This window comes from Panthera onca, chromosome B4, assembly GCF_046562875.1.
Source record: "Panthera onca isolate mPanOnc1 chromosome B4, mPanOnc1 haplotype 2, whole genome shotgun sequence".
In the NCBI taxonomy this organism is placed as follows: Eukaryota; Metazoa; Chordata; class Mammalia; order Carnivora; family Felidae; genus Panthera; species Panthera onca.
In genome coordinates, this window is record NC_138345.1 from 71,606,365 (window position 1) to 71,626,449 (window position 20,085).

At 36.0% G+C, this 20,085-nt stretch overlaps 1 protein-coding gene across 3 annotated transcripts in view; it reads right to left on the bottom strand.

Moving 5' to 3' along the window:
* NELL2 (neural EGFL like 2) overlaps positions 1-20,085 on the bottom strand; it is a 392,703-nt gene that overhangs the window by 179,353 nt on the left and 193,265 nt on the right. For all 3 annotated transcript variants that reach the window (XM_060657876.3, XM_060657877.3, XM_060657878.3), the window contains exons 11-13: positions 17,124-17,215; positions 12,893-12,995; positions 3,282-3,410 (exon numbers count right to left, since the gene is read on the bottom strand). In XM_060657876.3, coding sequence (XP_060513859.1) covers positions 3,282-3,410; positions 12,893-12,995; positions 17,124-17,215 — 324 coding nt within the window. The remainder of the gene's footprint in view (positions 1-3,281; positions 3,411-12,892; positions 12,996-17,123; positions 17,216-20,085) is intronic.

Below are 20,085 nucleotides of genomic sequence, written 5' to 3' on the forward strand. Positions count from 1 at the left end.
TAAAGCTGAAGTGATTTATTTAAAACACAAATGTGATCAAGGCACTTCACTCCTTAAAAACTTTCATTGCCTACCCCTTTGTTCTTAGCATGAAACCCTTATTTAGTCCTTACTGTGCCCTTCAAGGCCATGCTGCCTTTCATCCATTTCATCAGGCACCTCTCCCTTTGCTCTCTGCCTTCTATCAATTCTTACAAAGTGTTTCTCACCACCTGGAGGCCTGCTGAGTCCTCTGCTTGGCAAATTCCCTTCTTTCCCATCCTTACTTCTATGCCTAGCTGATGTTTACTTAATCTTTAGATTTCAGAAACAAACAAACAATCAAACAATTTTCTTCAAGCACTCCCACCCACCCAGATCAGACTCTTGTTAACCTATTTCTCTTTCAGGGCATTTGCCACATGTGAAATTAAATGCTCTTTGGTGTAATGAACTGGATGTTATATTTCTTGATTGAGATAATATCAGTTATGTATGTCTTATTTACTGTTTCACCTCTAGTGTAGCCTTGAACAAAGAAGGCATTCAATAAATGTTTGCCAAATGAACAAATGAACTCCAACATTTAACAGCGCTATTTTAAACCTGATCAAGTAAACTGTGGTAAAAATCAATAATCTCAATTACAGTTTTACCATTAAAACAACCCTACAGATTTAATAAACATAATGTATATCACTTACAAATTATTACTTGCTTATTTTTGTATATAATCATAAGTCTAATTTCTTAGAGGACCAGAATTCTGTAAGACCATCTGATAGACAACATGAACCATTGCATAATTTTTAAATGTTGCTTCTAACAAGTCAAATATCCTTAAAGTTAACAACAATAACAGAATGAAAAGGAAAACCAAATTTGATCACAATACTGGAAAAAACCTCTTAACGTGAATAATGAAAGATACAATATTAAAAGTCCTCATCATGAAAAATTCAAGATCTCCGTAATAAACTGAGTTTTTCCATCATTTTCTTAACTTTTGAAGATTTTTATCTTTAAATGACAAAGAAATAATGTGAAGAAATTTACAAACCATCTTTCAGTATGATCCATTCAGAATGCAAAGTAGCTGCTCATTTGTGCTATACATTTATACATAACAATGATAAAAACCCATTTTCAGTAGGTTGCATTAAAAAGTTATTTAATCTAAATCTCTGCCCTCTTCTCTTAAACTCTTTCCTGTCTCAGTAAACAGCAACGTCATCCATGTGTTGTTCAAACTCCTTTAATCCCTCCTCAATTCTCCTCCACAATAAACTATCTGCAAGTACTGTTGGCTCTATTTTCAAACCAACACCAAGAACACGCTTCCTCCTCTTCATCTCCCTTATCATTTTCTTAATCCAGACCACCAACATCTTTGCCTAAACTACTGCAAAAGCCTCCCAACTGGTCTTCCTATTTATGTCTCTTTCTCCCCACCATATTTAACCCATAATCTACAATTTAGTTAATTTAAGGCACTGCAGCCAGAGCCATCCTTTTCAATACAAGTATATCACTCCCCTATTTGAGATGAACCTAAAATCCTTACAAGCCTCCCTAAAATACCTGGCCCCCACTTCATTCTTCGATTGCATCTTAACTGACTCCTCTGCTGCATCACATTATCCTTTCTTTCAGTTTCTAGAACATCCAAGATAGTTCCCACTTAGGGGTTTTCTACTTGCTATTGCTCCTGCTTGAAATGCTCTGTTCCAGATCTTTCTATGCTGTTTCCTTATCATCAAATCTCAAGTCAACTGTCAACTCGTCTCCATCAACCCCATAGACTTTCCCTGACCATCTCATCTAAATTAACCCCCAATCATTCTCTATCACATCATCCTGTTTCATTTTATTCCTATTATTTATTACTACCTGAAACTGCCTTCTCTATTTCTATGGTTACCACTTATTCTCTGTCTTCCCCCTAGAATGTGAGATCTGAACACAGGAAACTTCTCAGTCTTATTCACTATTCACTACCCAGTACCTAGAAAAGTGCTTGGTATACAATAGGTGCTCACTAAATCTTTATTACATGAGTGCACATACTTAACCACAACAACAAAAGCAGAAGCTCAAAATAAAAATAATGATCAGAAAATTAAGATCCAGAAAGAGGTATCACATGAATTTATATCATGTGGTTTCATGTTACACATTTGACAGTATCAGTGGGGCTTATTACATGTTAGAGATCTCAAATATTATAATGAAAATACACTACTAAGTTTCAAAATGAGCATTTTTTAAAAAATCTGCATCATAAATGGAGAAGGAAAGACATATCTTTCAGCAAAAATATAATGGTCTCTTTTGGACTGAATCAGAAACATTTAAAGAAATACTTTGGAAAAAAAAAGGTCAATTTTAAAAATAAATACCAACTTTTAAGGCAGAGAAAATCTATTGAAAGCTAAGAGAAACAACAGAAATTGGTTTCCCAAGGGCCAATAAATCATCGTGTAGCTAAACAGAGGCTGGCAAGTTTGTACCTTAGAGGTTTCCTGTCTCCAAGGACCAATGGCACATTCTTGACATTTGGAAAGGATAAGTCTAGAACCCTCCAAATGTCCAAACACCACTGTGTCAGTGTTCTTACTTGCAAGACCCACTAGCTAGTCACATATTTAATGAGAATCATCTAAATCTGTGCCTCAGGGAAGTAATAAATTACTACATGGACTTCCAGGGTCTTTCCTGAACAGTATTTGTGAATGTCAAGGGCCTCCTCACAGTATCTGGACTGTTTCCATGAGAGAATAAACTACCGTGGATATTAGTTTAAGATTCTAAAAAAATAACTAGGAATCTATTTACTCCACTGGAGCTATTTACTAAATACCACGGAGCATTAATACAACCACTGAGATTACTCACAGTAGCAAACAAAGATAGCAGTGGTACTTTATCTTCCTGTTAATTGATTGCTTTTGTTCAACAACATTGGAAAAATCTGACTACAATTCTAACTGCAAGCCACAGTAATCATGTCAATATGTGAACTATCTGAATATCTAATTATGAAAAAAGAAAGGCAATTTCACAGTGGAAGTATTATTTTAATTCAAGAAACCAGCCATATAACTTATTAGTCTGACATATAGCAGATAGCTAAAAAACTTTAATTTGAAAGATAATTATTTTTAGCTGATTAATATGCTTCAAATTAAATTCACTGCTTTTAATGGGCCCATCAACTTGACAACCTGGGAAATTAATAAATTTTGCATGCAGTAATCCTAGGAAATTTATACAGCTGAGCTACACATCATTACAAGGATTACCTTCACAGTAGGCATTGTCCTCTCGAAGAGCCCTAAAACCATCTCGACAGCTACAAACGGCCCTGTCATTCAGATTTCTGCAGACAGAATTCTCCATGCAGTTATGCCTTTCAGAACAAAAGTCATAACCTACAAGAAAAAAGAAACTTATTAAGGTAAATGAAAATATGACAAAACGAATAAATTTTGCTGACTAAATACTCCCTTTGATTTAGAAGCCATTTTTCCCTAAGTTATTTTTTAAATTGATACTTTCATCCATTGTTAGAGAACCACATGCTATGTGTACTAAAAGGTGTTTATGTTTAACTCAGGTGTTTCCTACTTCAAGTTAATTCTGTCTCCTGTGTCTTCCTTCTGACTTTAGGTTTTCTAGTCCCTGATATTTGAAGTATAGCCCTCCAAATATCTGGAACAAAGAGAGATCCATGGAGTCCAAAATGAAGATTTACAATATAAAAGACAACTCAGGAGGTGCCTGGGTGGCTTAGTTGGTTAAGTGTCCAACTCTTTGTTTCTGCTCAGGTCATAATCTCATGTTTTGTGAGTTCGAGCCCCACATCAGGCTCCATGCTGTGTGGAGCCTGCTTGAGATTTCCTCTCTCCCTCTCTATCTCTGCACTTCCCCCTCTCACTGTCTCTGTCTCTCTCTTAAAAATAAATACATAAACTTAAAAAAAAGATAATTCAGTGAGAAAGTAATCTGTGAATTAGAGGTTGAACATTATCAGTACTATGGATAATACAGGCCTGGGCTGGATGAAATATGAACATTGTGTACTTAAGAAATGAAACAGCCTGACATCCTTTAAAAAAAAATTGTAAATGTGTCAAAAATGAAAATTATATCACTTTAATTGTCTCTGGAAATCTGCAAGGCAGAGGATGTCCACTCAAATAAGGGGAAAAAATTATGAATTACAAAGATTTCACAGATTCCAGAGTCTTTATGAGAGGATGGAAAAAAATGGAACATTTTATAAACAGTGGTGCCAGTCAGGGGATCTCTTCTGCCTGTGTGAATCCCTTGTTCAAAGATCTAAGATGCTGAAATGAAAAGTTTAAACACTGGACTCCATACTAAATGGAAATTACATGATTGTACATCATTCAAACAATTTTCCAATTGCCTGATGCATAAGTTATCTATCTCGTTTTACACTGTCTAATGAATTACAATTTCAGTCCATGTACAGAAGAAAAGAGGACTAGAAAAATGTATTTCATGTAGCTCAGAATAAACTCATCTGCTCACATATAGTCAGGGAAAGACTTTTCACCTGAGCCAATCATGAAGATCAAAGTTCTACACTGGCCCATCTTACTTGTAACCAAATTACCATAGAAGGCTGTGATTCAGTGAAAGGGTGGGCCTAAATAGTACCACAGCCAGCAGCATACTCTGGCACAGTGCTGTGGTTGGTGTCCATTCTGATTGGCTGGTGCCTGTAATGACTATTTTCAATATCACCCCACAGTTAAAGCGTATCCCCCATGAAGTGCAACTACAATGTATAGTAAAAAGTTGTGTGTACAACTTCATAAGCCTTAAGAAGGGTGATGCTCTCAAAATGCAATAATGGCATTAAAAAAATGAATTAGTGATTTCTACAGAAATAAAATAGAACAAAGGGGTTTGAAGGCCAGAACAATATATAGTCAATAGTGGCATTTAAATCACTTGACAACTAAATTTTCTAGACATGATTCCTCACAATCTACATTCTCATGTGTAAGGCCCAACCTTTATAAGTAAAACGTTCATTCTCAAGAAGAGAAAAAGAGTTAAAAATGTTTTCTCCTAAAGTCTTTTTCTTTCCTTCTTCTTTAAGTAGCTAAATTGAGACCGTACTTCTTAAAGTGTATTCCATTGTCTTTTTATAATGCCTGAGAAGAAATAATTTCAGTTTAAAAGTCATCTTCATTTTCTACCCCAATAGCTCAGTACCTCATCAATCTATAATGAAAAGTCTCTAAGAAATCACTTCATATTTATTCTAAATTAAAACAAAGTTACTGTAAACACTGGCCCTCTCCTTGAGTTATACACAGAATCAAGAGATCATGTTCTAACACAGTACTAACTCTGCAAAATTGCACCTGTAATGTTTCCAACAATGCTGAGAGGGCTGTGACTAACAACAGGTATTGTGCTAAGGCATTTTTATTTTTCTTTCGTAAGTTTATATTTTTCAAAACTATCTTTCAATTTTTCCCTTTGCTGCATTTTCTCTTCTCATTCTTCAGACTTTGCCCAATCTATGCCATCACTCTCTAGGCCATTCCACCTCTATTACAGTCCTTCCCCAATTTTGCCTGTAAGTAATGCTTAGACCTCTTGTCTCAGCATTGAATATCATGCATACATTCACCATGCAGTATCTAATTGCTGCAAGAATTTTCCAACTATAAGATAATGATGTGATCCTACCTTTACTGTTTGAGGTTCAACTAGGGAGTCCTTTACTTTTTATCAGATGTTTGGTTTTTTTTTAATTAACCCAGAGACGTGAAAGCTAAAACTTTTGTCAATCAAATTCTAATTTACTCTAAACAATGTCAGATAGATATTTTTATTTATTTTCTCAACAAATAAATTGATTGAATCCATTGGTTGTTTTACTGCTTAGATACAAATGCCAGTATCAAAAGACTACCTATTGATAGGTAGAAAATTCAGATTCAGTTAAAGTGGGTTGTTTCCAAACTATAGGTAATAACTTCAAAAACTCAGTATAAGATGGCAAAAACCCACAGCCCTATTACCTCCACACTTGCATTTCTAGTCATATGTGCTTGGCTTTTGGAGTTGAAAGACCTGGATTTACAACCAAATCTCTATTACTTAATAGCTGTGTAAATTACTACTTGTGTAAAGTAATTAACCTTTAAAACCTTTTTCTCATCTGTAAAATTAAGATGATATCTACCTCACCAAAATGTAAAGTTCAAATGAGATCATCTATGTAAAAACATAATAGCACAGTATTTGTTAATAATTAAAGCAACTTGAGTATTACCAATAAGCCACTAGCCAAATACATTGAGATACTTATCACAGAAGAAAATTCAAGTATTTGTTATAGATGGATGGATCTAATCTAATCTAATACAATCTAGCTTTTATTTCCCACTTTGGACGTAAACTTCAAAGCTACCAAGTTTTCTATTCCTTTTATAAGTTTTTCAAATTTACATGAAGTCCTCTGTTTTTTGGTAAGTATAGATCTTTCTATAAAATATTAATATGCATTTCTCTACAACTGGTTGAATAGGAAAGGGTGAATACAAAAGATTATGAGTAAGAATAATATACATAAAAGGTTATACATAATAATCAGGAGAAAGATAATAAACTTTGAGGTGGTTTTTTTCCACTAGGTCTATTTCTCCTTTTTGTGGGGGGAAAAAAACAGCCCACATGGTTGGTTTGGATGAACCATTCACCCCTATTGTTAGCCCATGTGCCGACAGGAAGATGGACTGTACCGCCCCTTAGGATAATCAATGCATCCTACTGACCTGGACACATTAGTTCCTTCAGGTCTGGGGATATGACCCAGTACAGGCTAATGAAAATGATTAAAACTCAATTATGAGACTTTTGTTCAACTCCTGAAGATACTAAGTTTTTCTTTCACCTACTCCAGTATCATAATGATGTGAGCATAAGAATGTCAGTGGTCTAGCTGAAAACACAGGGAGCCTGAAAATAAAGCCACTTCAGAAGAGACAAACAGAGATCTACCTAGGCAAAGGAGCAGGATTGCAGAGCTGTAAAAAGCTTCTCATAGGAGCCATATTTTCCATTTCTTGCCTACATCAGTTGGATTGGGTGTTTTATTACTTACACCTAAAAGATTACTAACTTATTTAGATATTATTTTCAGGATGATGGATAATCGTGATTTTTCCAAAATTATGTTTCATGTGCATAGATGTATACTTTTTAAAAAGCACTACTTGCAATGGATTTCTTTTAGTGTGTATTAAAAATACGTGAATCTAACAAATAATGCCATTATTTTATGGATACCATTGTTTGGAATGAAGCTAAATTTTTGAAAAATGAGTGACTAACAGTAGATATAAGAAAATTAACTAAATTATGTTATTAGAAATACACATACAACAAGAATCATGAAGGTATAGGGGCGCCTGGGTGGCTCAGTTGGTTAAGCGGCTGACTTCGGCTCCGGTCATGATCTCTCGGTCCGTGAGTTCAAGCCCCGCATCGGGCTCTGTGCTGACAGCTCAGAGCCTGGAGCCTGTTTCAGATTCTGTGTCTCCCTCTCTCTGACCCTCCCCCATTCATGCTCAGTCTCTCTCTGTCTCAAAAATAAATAAACGTTAAAAAAAAAAAGAATCATGAAGGTATAATTGAATAATGTGGGAAACTGTATTATCCAGAAGCTGGGAGAAAATCTATACCCACTGAACCTTCTACATATAGATGTCCCTACTACTTATAGGACTTGATGAAGCAAATGCTAAATTAAAGTGGGGCATCCAGGGAGGAGAACTTACTGGTACTGCAAACAGAGAAAGGTGTTGCCAAGGGAGGAGGAAAAAGGAAGAGATGCAGATACAAAAATTCTATAATATAATTTCTGTATCTTTCTGAGTCAGAGTCCTCACTGTATCACCAAGTCTCTGTCATGTTGTAATTCGCTATAACCTTGAAGAGGTTCTCAAACATGAAAAAAGTGAAAAGACCAGTCCTGCTACACTGCTCCTGAGCTACTATGACATAAGATCCCCAGCTGCAGAGTACCAAAAAACAGTCTTGGTTGGATTGGATTTGGTGCCTAGAGATCTGGGGTCTTATTTAGGTGCACAGCTTCGTTTCTGGCACTGTCTGAGCCTCTGGTGGAAAGGCCAACACTTTCATCTCATGCTCTGCCCCCAGGGAATATTTAGTGACCGTTATTGCAAAACTGACTTTTTTCAGATGTGAACGCAGCATCTTTAGCACTAGGCAGACAGGCCTGGAAACTGGAGGCCAATTATTTTACAAATACATTTGTCACAACATATGAGTAGGTGTTAACTCAAAATTTAAGCCTTAAGAACCTGACTTTTTCTAGTTTAAAAGTCAGGGAATGCCAGGAAACGCATTTGTTTATTCTATATATTTGAAATCAGAAATTAAAGCAATCTTTATTATAAATGGTGCTTAATGTTTCAAGAAGAACCAACTTGTCCAATTTTAGTTCCAGCATTATTTAAGCTAGTAGTTCTCAATCATGGCTGTGTAAAAAAAAAAAAAAAAAAAATTAACAGGAGAGGTGTTTTTTGTTGTTGTTTTGTTTTGTTTTAATGGTGATACCATGGTTCCATTTCCGATCAATTATATTAGAATCTCAGGGGAGGAGGTGTTGGTCACAGTATATTTCATCACTGTGTTTTGAGTGTGTTGTATCAACACATTAATTTTTAAAACTATAAACAATTTAAATATAACACAATTTTTGTAGCTACCATTTCCATTTCTTAACTTGTTTTTTTGCAATATATCAGGGCTCTGTTAAAAATAAATGGCTGTGATCAAGGCTTCTTTTGATATCTGAAAGGCCTTATCTCAGCTACTCACTCAAATCTTGTCCTAGCCAAACTTGTCTAACTTCTAGACCTCTTGAGAGGCTGTTTACCTCTCAAATCTCTAAGTAGCTCCTGGATACTTTCAGGGGATTAAAGATGGCCACAAATTTTTAACACTCTTATCATGATGGGGTCTATTACCCCCACCCCTCTTGATTCTGGGCTGGCTTATAACTCTTTCGACCAGAGGAATATGGTAGAAGTGATGCTGTGTCAGTTCCAGACCTAGTCTTTAAGAGCTCCAAACCACCATTTAAGAAGTCCTGAGATTACATGCAGAAGGAGAGGGTTTCAGATGTACCCAGTCTTCCTGTCATCCCTACTGAGATGCTTAGCGTATAGTGAGTATAGTGAGGCCATCTTGAACCTTCTAGCCCAGCCTAGCTGAGTGACCCGAGTTAACACCATGTGGCAAAAGAATCACCTGCCTGGGGCGCCTGGGTGGCTCCGTCGGTTAAGCGGCCGACTTTGGCTCAGGTCACGATCTCACGGTCCGTGAGTTCGAGCCCCGCGTCGGGCTCTGTGCTGACAGCTCAGAGCCTGGAGCCTGTTTCAGATTCCGTGTCTCCCTCTCACTGACCCTCCCCTGTTCATGCTGTCTCTCTCTGTCTCAAAAATCAATAAAACGTTAAAAAAATTAAAAAAAAAAAAAAAAAAGAATCACCTGCCTAAATGCCTGACACACAATATTGCAGAATATAATATAATAGCTGTTGTTTTAAACCACTGAGCCTTGGGGCAATTTAGCATGCAGGAATAGCTAGCAACTCCAAATGTAGTCTCACTGACCAGTAATATCAGTATCATCTGGGAGCTTATTAGACACACTGGTGTTTTTGGCTCCGAGCCAGACCCACTGAAGTAGTATCTACATTTTAATAAGATCCCCATGTCATCTGATGCACACTGAAACTTGAGAAGCACTGGTTTAGTCTACCTTTGGTTGCCAAAGAAACTCTAGTCAAGCTGCAGGGTGCGTCCAGCTCCCAAATCAAATGAGTGGAATGTGCATTTTTTTTTTTAATTTTTTTAATGTTTGAGAGAGAGAGAGACAGACAGAGAGCGAGCAGGAGGGGGACAGAGAGGGAGAGAGGGAGACACAGAATCTGAAGCAGGCTGTCAGCACAGAGCCTGACATGGGGCTCAAACTCACGAACTGTGAGATCATGACCTGAGCTTAAGTCGGTTGCTTAACCAACTGAGCCACACAGGAGCCCCATGTGCATTCTTGATTCATATCAAGTTCCACACATGCTCTGTTCAAGATGCTGGCTCAGGCAATGTGAAGATGAAAACTGAAATGGCCTTTCTATCTACTTGATATAATCTTTTTTAGTAGTGTTCCTTAGCTGCTGAGAGCTGTTTTGAAAACTTGAAAGTGGACCAATACTTGGTAGACGAAGTCTTAAACCACTTTGAAATGCCCAAATAGCCTTTCACAGAACTGAGACTTTAAAACTCTTAATTGAATGAATGGATGAAAGAGCTAAAAGGAAAACAAAACAAAACAAAACTGCACCACTCTGTTAAAGACAGGGGCCTGGGTGGCTCAGTGGGTTGTGTCCAACTCTTGGTTTCAGCTCAGGTCATGATTTCAAGGTTCATGAGATTGAGCCCCACATCGTGTTCTGTGCTGACAGTATGGGGCCTACTTGGGGTTCTCTCTCTCCCTCTCTCTCTCTCTCTGCCCATCTCCCACTTGCTCTTTGTCTCTCTCTCAAAATAAATAAAAATAAAATTTAAAAAATGGGACAGGGATATTATGTCTGCTTTTAAAAGACAAGGTATAAAAGAAATATAATGGTACATGTTTTATAGTTTCTTTTTCTTTTTCTCCTCCCCATTTAAACTTTCCTTTGCATCATCATAAAAGCCATTATTCAAAAAGAGCTAATAGCTCATACAGGGCAGTACCCTATACAGTACCAACTATATCAATTATGAGCATCTACAATATCCCAGGTGTCATACTAGGTGTTAAGGATATAGAGGTGAATATTAAGAGCTAGCCCTGTTCTCATGGTGCATAGTCTAATAAAGGAGATTCACAAATGATAATTTCAATAAAATACAGACAGACCCGACTTAGGATGGTTTGGCTTATAAGTTTTCAACTTTATAATGAGCAAAAGTGATATACATCCAGTAGAAACTGTACTTTGAATTTTGAATTTTGATCTTTTCCTGGGCTAATGATAAATGGTACAATCCTCACTCATGAGGCTGGTAGGGCCAGTGAATGACAGCTGCAAGTCAGTCATGTAATCACAAGGGTAAACCACTGATACAACCATCTTGTATCCATACAGATGTGTGTTTTCACTTCCATTACAGCTTTCAATAAGTTACATGAGATATTCAACAGTTTATTATAAAACAGGTTTGGTATTAGAGGATTTTTCCCAGCTGTAAGCTAATGTACAGGCATACCTCAGAGATACTGTGGGTTCAGTTCCAGGCCACCTTAATACAGCAAAAATCTCAATAAAGCAAGTCAAGTAAATTCTTGGTTTCCTGGTGCATAGAAAAGTTATATTTACACTATATTGTAGTCTATTAATTATGCAATAGAATTATGTCTAAAAAATGTACGTATCTTAATTTTTAAATGCCCCATTGCTGAAAAATGCTAGCCATCTTCTGAGCTTTCAGCAAGTTGTAATCACTGATCACAGATCACCATAACAAATATAATAATGAAAAATTTGAGATATTGTGAGATCTACCAAAATGTGACACAAACATGAAGAGAGCAAATGCTGTTGGAAAAATAGAGCCAACAGACTCACTAGACATAGTGTAGCCACAAACTTCAATTTATAAAAACACAATATCTACAAAGTACAATAAAGTGAAGCATAATAAAATGAGGTATGCCTTTCAGTGTTTTGAGGACACTGACTATAGGCGAGGCTAACCTATGATATTCAATAGGTGAGATGTATTCAAATGCATTTTTGACAACAATATTTTCAACTTATGGGGTTACAGACACATAGCCACATCACAAATCAAGGAAGACATGTACAGAAAGACACATATAATCTTGCTACTGGTAAGGATCTTAAAGAACTGCACATCATCAATCTTTTAGTTTAATTTTTGAATCTACAATAAAATACCAAGTTTTAGAACTTAGCATAGAATATTAAGTTAGTGATGGGAAACTCACTGCCTCCTGAGGCAACCCACTGCATGTATGAATAGATCAAATTTTACTTTTTTCTTTATAGTTAACTGAAAATCTAAGCCCTTTCTACTTATTGGTCCTAGGCTTATCACCACAGAGGCAACACAGAATGAGCAATGCATGTCTGATGGCCTCACACTTTTGAGGAGCATAGGTGTCCATGAGTGGGATGCCTGGGTGGCTCAGTTGGTTAAGCGTCTAACTCTTGATTTTGGCTCAGGTCATGATCTCACAGTTCGTGAGTTTGAGCCCTGTGTCGGACTCTGCACTGAACAGTCCAAAGCCCGCTTGGGATTCTGTCTCTCCCTTTCTCTCTGCCCCTCCCCTGCTTACACCTGTATACTCACTTTCTATCTCAAAATAAACACCTTTAAAAAATTATGCAAAGTCAATTACAAAAATAAACAAAAGAGAAAGAGTAAACCAAAAAAAAAAAAAAACAACCTACTGAAAAACAAAAAGAAAAAAGAGAAAGAAAGGAAAAAGAAGACTAATAAAATATCTCAGCCCTGTTGTGTCAATTTCTCCAGCAGCGTCACGCTGACTCAGAACCAGCACACAGAGAGAAATTCAAAGACCCAGAACCTGAGATAGGTATAAGACACATAGCAAAGATGTATGGAAACACCTTGATTTTAATTCAATAATCATAATAAATATTCTGTGACTATCTACTATCTACTAAATTGGGAAATAATTTAAGGAAATACTGTTATTCTTTGGAAATAACTTGCTTATAAAAATTTTTATTTCATGTCGGTTAAACTTGATTCCAACAATGACTCATGCTCATGGATCTTACTTTACAAAAATGTCTTACCTTTACAAACTTTGCAACAGCTATGAGACAAGGTAATCTGATGAGACTCTGGACAATCCAAAGCAGGACAGCCTGAACTTTCAACCAGCTTCATGGTTTGGTCCTATTAGACACAGAGAACAAATGCTTGAAACTTCTGGATTAGGACTTACTAAGAAGTTCCCAGGTCCAGCATCTTAGAGGACTCTGCTTACACAGGGGTAAAATTTTCCTCCTGACAACTTTGCACAGGCCACAGGCTCACTCACAAATTAACATTAAATCATAATTGGAAATCCTTTAAAATGGATAAGCAGCTCTTGGAATAGGAGCATACTACATTGCAGCCACATAAACAATTTGTCAAACATCTAGGGAATCCTGAAAAATTCTTTTAGTTTTACAACACATTTGCACATCCAGATGACAACTGTGGTACAAATACAGCTTAAATTAGATCAGAAGCTCATTGTGAAAAATAAATAAATCAATAAGTAAAAACTGAGCCATTTCAATATCCTCTTTCAAAGTTTTCCAAACTGTTATGAAGAGATTCTCACAGGCAATTTTGGTATAGAGAAAAAGAAGGCAGAATTTGGTTGGCTTCTGTAGTGTCAACCTCCTATCTCTTAAGAACAAAGAGATATAGTCATCAACTATAGCAGCATATAAGTAATAAAATAACTGTTGGAACTTGTAGGCTTCCATTTTAATACTGTTCAAAAGCTTAGTTAGATTTTTAGATGTCATTTCTATTAAATATTACTCTTACAGAAGAAGTACTCATTTCAACATCTCCTCTTCCTGTAGTATCTATAAAAAAGAGATTATAATGATTTGAAAATGATCCTATTAAGAAAATGGCCAGACCATACAACCCTGTAATTCTACTTCTGGGTTTTTTTCCTCAAAAAAAACCAAAACACTAATTCAAACAGACATATGCACCCTGATGCTTACGCAGCATTATTTACAATAGTCAAAATATGGAAGCAACATAAGTCTACATTGATAGATGAATGGATAAAGAAGATGTGAGACAGACAGACAATGGAATATTACTTAGCCATAAAAAAGAATGAAATCTTGCCATTCATGACAACATGGTTGGACCTAGAGAATATGGTGCTAAGTGAAACGTCAGACAGAAAAGACAAATACCATATGATTTCACTCACATGTGGAACCTAAAAACAAAATAAACAAAAACAGAAATAGACTAATACAGAAAACAAACTGGTGGTTGTTAGAACAGAGGGGGTCAGGGGATGGGCAAAATAGTTACATGAGATTAAGAGGTACAAATTTCTAGTTATAACATAAATAAGTCGCATGGATGAAAAATACAGCATAAGGAATACAGTCAATAATATTGTAAGAACATTGTATGGGGACAGATGATAACTACACTTATCGTGGTGAACATTTCATAGTGTATATAATTGTCAAATCACTATGTTACATACCTAAAACTAATATGATAGTACATGTCAACTACACTTACAAAGAAGAGAAAGTAGTAGGAGACATGTACACAGAGGTGTTAAATGCTAGTCTTCCTTTGGTTTGACAATAATGTCCACCTTGGGAATCTTATTTTCAGAACCATAATGTTTTCTGGGATTAACTATTAAAGTCATAGACGCCCAGGACATACTTTCAAGGCCACAAAACTGAAAATACAGGAACAATCAAGGACTAACCTTGACAGCCCAGAAAACAAAAGCTTGAGAGAGCTGTCAATTATGTAAAGGTATAAATACAGAAACTACAGGGCCCAAAGGGAGAAGAAACAATGGAAGTTCTTAGTGTAAAGAGTTTAGTCAAGGACTACAGAAATTTATGATAATCTGGTACAGCTGTGCTGTACAATCAATAGCCACTAGCTACATGGAGCTCTTGAATACTGTAAACATAAAATACAAGATTTGAAGGATTAGTATGACAAAATAATGTGCAGTATTTCATTAATAATTTTGATTACATATTAAATGCTAATATTTTGGATATATGGGGTTAAATATAGAAAAATTAGCCTAATAAAAATGACTATTTGTGGCTTATATATTTCTATTGGACAGCACAATATTAGAGGGTAGGAAATGATGCCTTTTGTTTGAGTAAGTAAAAGGTAACATTTAGGGTGCATGGGTGGCTCAGTCGGTTAAGCGCCTGACTTTGGCTCAGGTCATGATCTCACGGTTCGTGGGTTCGAGCCCCGCGTCGGGCTCTGTGCTGACAGCTCAGAGCCTGGAGCCTGCTTCAGATTCTGTGTCTCCCTCTCTCTCTGCCCCTCCCCTGCTCTCACTCTGTCTCTATCAAAAATGAATAAATGTTAAAAAAAATTTTTTTAAAGGTAACATTTGTCCATTCACTCAGTATTTACTTTCAGAGTATAGGCATTTCCAGAGTTGTTTATATACAGACTTCTCAATAACCCAATTTAAATGAAATCATTTTATAGCTATCTTAAAATCAAATTGGCAACAATTTCAGTAACTTTCTAAGCCATAATTATCAGTATTATAAAACACAGTGATCAGATGAAAAGAATACACACACACGCATGCACACACATGCGCGTGTGCGCGCGCGCACACACACACACACACACACACACACACACACACATTGAGAAGTTTCAAATGCCTCAAGATTTTTAAATTTAGAGCTGATGTTTCAAAGTTAGAATTTACCAGTAGAAACCAGCTGAGAAACGTTTTCTACTTTCCTTGAAGTAACTTTTCTCCAATTCCCTTTTCTTTATTTGGAATTACTAGATCTCACTCTAAGTCTTCCAATCCTTGTATTTATAGTGGGACCTACTTCACTCAAAACAGTGTTGGGTGTAGGGATGCTAACAGGGGAAAATCCATCTTAAAATACAGGGTTGGGGTGCCTGGGTGGCTCAGTCGGTTAAGTGTCTGACTTGACATCAGCTCATGTCATGATCTCACAGTTAGTGGGTTGAAGCCCAACGTCGGGCTCTGCACTGGCAGCATGGAGCATGTTTGGGATTCTCTCTCTCTCTCTCTCTCTCTCTCTCTCTGCCCCTTCTCTGTTCTCTCTCTCTCTTTTTCTCTCCCTCTCTCTCTCTCTCCCTCTCTCTCAAAATAAATAAACTTAAAAAATTAAAAAAAAAAAGACATACAGGATCAGTACTTCATGTTAATGTCCATATACCTTAGCTCCCTTGTCTTTAAGATGGGGACCTATGCACTACAGGAAAGCCAGCTTAAAGCCAAAAGAAGTGGCTAAAGTACATTATAATGGGAATGAAGAAATCAGACCTCTCATTCTGGAAATCAAATCTGTCACAGTCTTGCCTCTTTTATGTTTCCTCCTTGCTTATCTCAGAGGACTTCTAACCTAAGATGCATGAAGTATATAGCTGGCTTCTTTCAATTTATCTTGGCAAAATTCTTAGGATTTTCCTTTCCCTAACACTGAATAATCATGTACATGCTCACAGTTTATCAGTGGTGCCAACAGCGTCTTCATTTTCTAGATAATCTGTGCATACTAAATCACCCCCAAAAAACATGTACAGGAAGCACTTAAAGAAAAAAATTAAGGATCAAATGTAAAGGGAACCCTAAGGCAGATACTGTATATGCAGTTTCCTTCAGCTGGAATATCGCTTGAAATATAACCTTATGTCAAGAAATATAACATTATAAAAAAGCAAAAATGAAAAGTTTTATGAAACCCTATTTACTTTTTCAGATAGTAGGTCAAGCAGCAGTGATAAAAAGAATGACATTTGCTTCAGAAGCATACTTAAGACCATGGCAGTAAATTTATAAAGAATTCCCCTTCTAATCACTTAAAATATTCTTACCAAAGGGATTAAGAACAATATCAGTCTTATCTGCATCCAAAGCTAATTTTAATTAGGTAATTTTTATGATTTTCCACTCAACTAAGTGATATTTGCCACATGGGTCAAAAACCATGAGTGACAACAGGCTGAATCTAACTTTATCTACATTTTCTTCACAGGAGGGAGTTTGAATTTGGAAAAATAAGACAACTTCATAAAACGTTAATTGGACAAAACAGCATTTTTTGTTTACTGGGGAAATTATTTTACAGCCATTCATTTATATGTTTGCAAAAATAATGAGAATTTCTATTTGAATTATAATTATCTTAATTTTTTTCTTTGCCTTAGAGGTTTTCAAGATAGTACAAGGGTGAGGTTCTACAGAAATATTCACTGAGTTTACATAATAAAGAGGAGTTTCCTTACCTTACATTCATAGAGAACACACACTCCAGAAGAGGAATAAACTGTATTTCTTTCTCCTTCAAAGTAGGTCCGTCCTTGAAACTGGCATATTGCTTTGGAATAAAAAATACATATATATTTATTTTTAATTTTTCTTTTGGAAAAATAGTTGGGAGGTGTTCATATCATATTTCACATGGTCTTAAGGCTTTTCAAAGTGGCTGAATGATCATAAACCTAAATTCAATCTAAACATAAGGCATATGTAGGATCCACTTATTGTTATGTCCATTAAGTTCAGAGAGTAAAATAAGGAACAAAAATATAAGGACAATGACAAGTCAGAAGTAGACTCTGAAAACACGAGAGTTGACTCATGCTTGCTAGATGATGTTCCACTTAGGGGATATCAAGCAGGTGCTTGAAGCAGCTACAAATCATGGCAAAATACAAATATGAGAAAAGTGCATTTTTTATATACCATCACAGAATTCTAAAATAAAATTTTAAAGGCAGCTATTTTAACTTCTGCACATACATTAAGTTTTATATTTTATTGGTTAGCACTATTTAATTTGTAAATGTATGTAGGTTAGGGCACCCTACTTAGGATGCTGAAAAATCTTAATCTAGGTCTGCTTTGTTTCCATCACAGTTAGCTAAAATGTTACTAGAACTTCAGATTCAATAGGAAAAAATTTGTAATTAGTGAAAATACATAGAAATTACCAAATTTTTGAGACTTCCAAAATACTTTCAATTCATATAAACGTTTCGTCAACAGAAATTGCTTGTTTTGAAATGAAGGTTTCATACCAGTTATGTTAATTCATCACCTAGAGACAGCTACCCTGGAGCTAATGAAACCAGACTTTCAGAATCCCCCTCTGGCTTAAACCCCTTTATCAGACTCTGAACTAACTTTTGTTTTTGCAATTATATATTGTTTTTCTTTTCTTTTCTTTTTTCTTTTTTGATAGGGCACTCGATACTGTGGATGCTATGGAGCTCATAAATTCTAGAAAAAGACCAGTGGAATGGATCATCTGATAAGAAAAGACTCCAGCAGTTTGTTGACCTTGTTTATTAAATCCAATTTTTAATTTTAACTATACAGACTTTACAAAACGGATGTGTACATTTTCTTTTAATTCCTTTGCGTGAATTTGAAGAAAGTCTCTCTTCATAATTCACATATCCCTATAACCTTTAAAAGTATCAAGTCATTTTAGAACTTTGCTTTAATAAATATGATTTTTGCATCATTATTGTAAAAGAGTACCAAGTTGCCTATAATAATTGGTAACAAAGAAATTAGATAAATTTTATTAATATTAAATATATACATGGTTGTACAAATACTCATTTAAAATGTAAAGCAACCTACATCCTTAGTGAAAACTTAACCAATTATTTAGAAGCTGCACATTTAATGGAAAGCATTTGTGTTGTTAAAATGCTATCTTCAACTGATCCCCTTACTCAGCTTTTATTAACAAATTTCACTACATAATATATACCACCAGTGAATTGATTTTGAATTTTTGGAGCATGCTAGAAAATAATATAACTTACTTGCATAAATTATGTGACTGAAAGGCTGGCTAAAGCTTACACACTTATGAAAATTCAAAAGGAAACTAGAGAGGTGTCAGTTGTATACTATCTGTCATATTATGAATTAAAATAGCATGTGCATTTACTTACAGAACCTAATTGACTGTAAGATATATCTGTTCAACATACAATTTTTAACTGTGCTTTTTTTCTTATGAGATCCAGTAGCCTCAAAACACCAAGTTCTGACCTAGTGTGTGTGCAATGATACTTAATAAGTACCACATTTTGTAAGATCACGAGAAAAAAATAAAACCTCCTTACTTCTATTAAGTACTTGCCATTTGAAGGTTTCTAAGCCTATTTTATTATATGACTTGATAACTGCAGCCTATTCAAGTCCAAGGGTATGTTGGGGAAAAAAAAAATGATATTCCAAGTCTTAGAACAGAAGGGAAAGGAAACTGTAAAAAACACAAGGGTAAGTTCTCCGTATACAAAGTCTTATGATAATTTAATATTCATGTAGAGCAAATGCAGCTTCTGTTGTAAACTCTTAATTCAAAAGACTCAAATAGGCACCTTGTGGGACAATAGGGCACCAAATGGAGCCTGGCAAAGGGAGAAAGCCCAATAATGAATGAGATCACAATTGCTTCGTTTTCTTTCAAGCAACGAGCACAAACAGGGTGAACTTGGCTTAGGGAGAACCCAAAGTGAGTGATTTTTTCCTTCTTTACTGATCAGTGGCTGTGGCCTTACCTAGTAAGGCCATCATGGTATATATCTATTTCCCCGGAAATATATATTCTTTAGCGGAAAAATGTTAAGAAACTTAGAAATTTTATAATCTTTCCTAAAACTACTTCAAGGAATCCTGGAAAAGCCATGAGGAAGTCTCTGGGACTTAGGAATAAGTTGAAGGAGTAAAAGTCATATTAATTTATTAATACATTTAACAGATATGTACTGAGCTTTTAGTGTATGCCAGGCAGTCCGCTAGGTAACTAAAACTCAGAGAGGAATGAGACATGATGCATGCCCTTACTATTCAGTAGGGCAGACAGACTCATCCACAGCTAACTATAATAAAAGACAAATTGAAGTCCTATAATTGAGAAATTCACAAGTTATATGTAAACACAGGAGACTGAGTGGTGAACTTCTGCAAGAGGACAAAAGGAAACAAATGGGCTGGTGAAGGACTCAAGACTGGCAATAGCGGGAAGTTATCACCACCATAGGGCTAAGGAACAAGGGCAGGGACTGGGTTTTACTGGAGCCTAGTCTGGGTCAGCATTATGGGGGAGAGATGCCTAGAGGGAACCATAATCAAGAGAGACACAGCTATTGCCAGAAATGCTGCCTCGTGCAGGGAAGGAACAGGGAAGAAATGTGGCCAACTCTCTCTCCTCCTGCTCTCTAA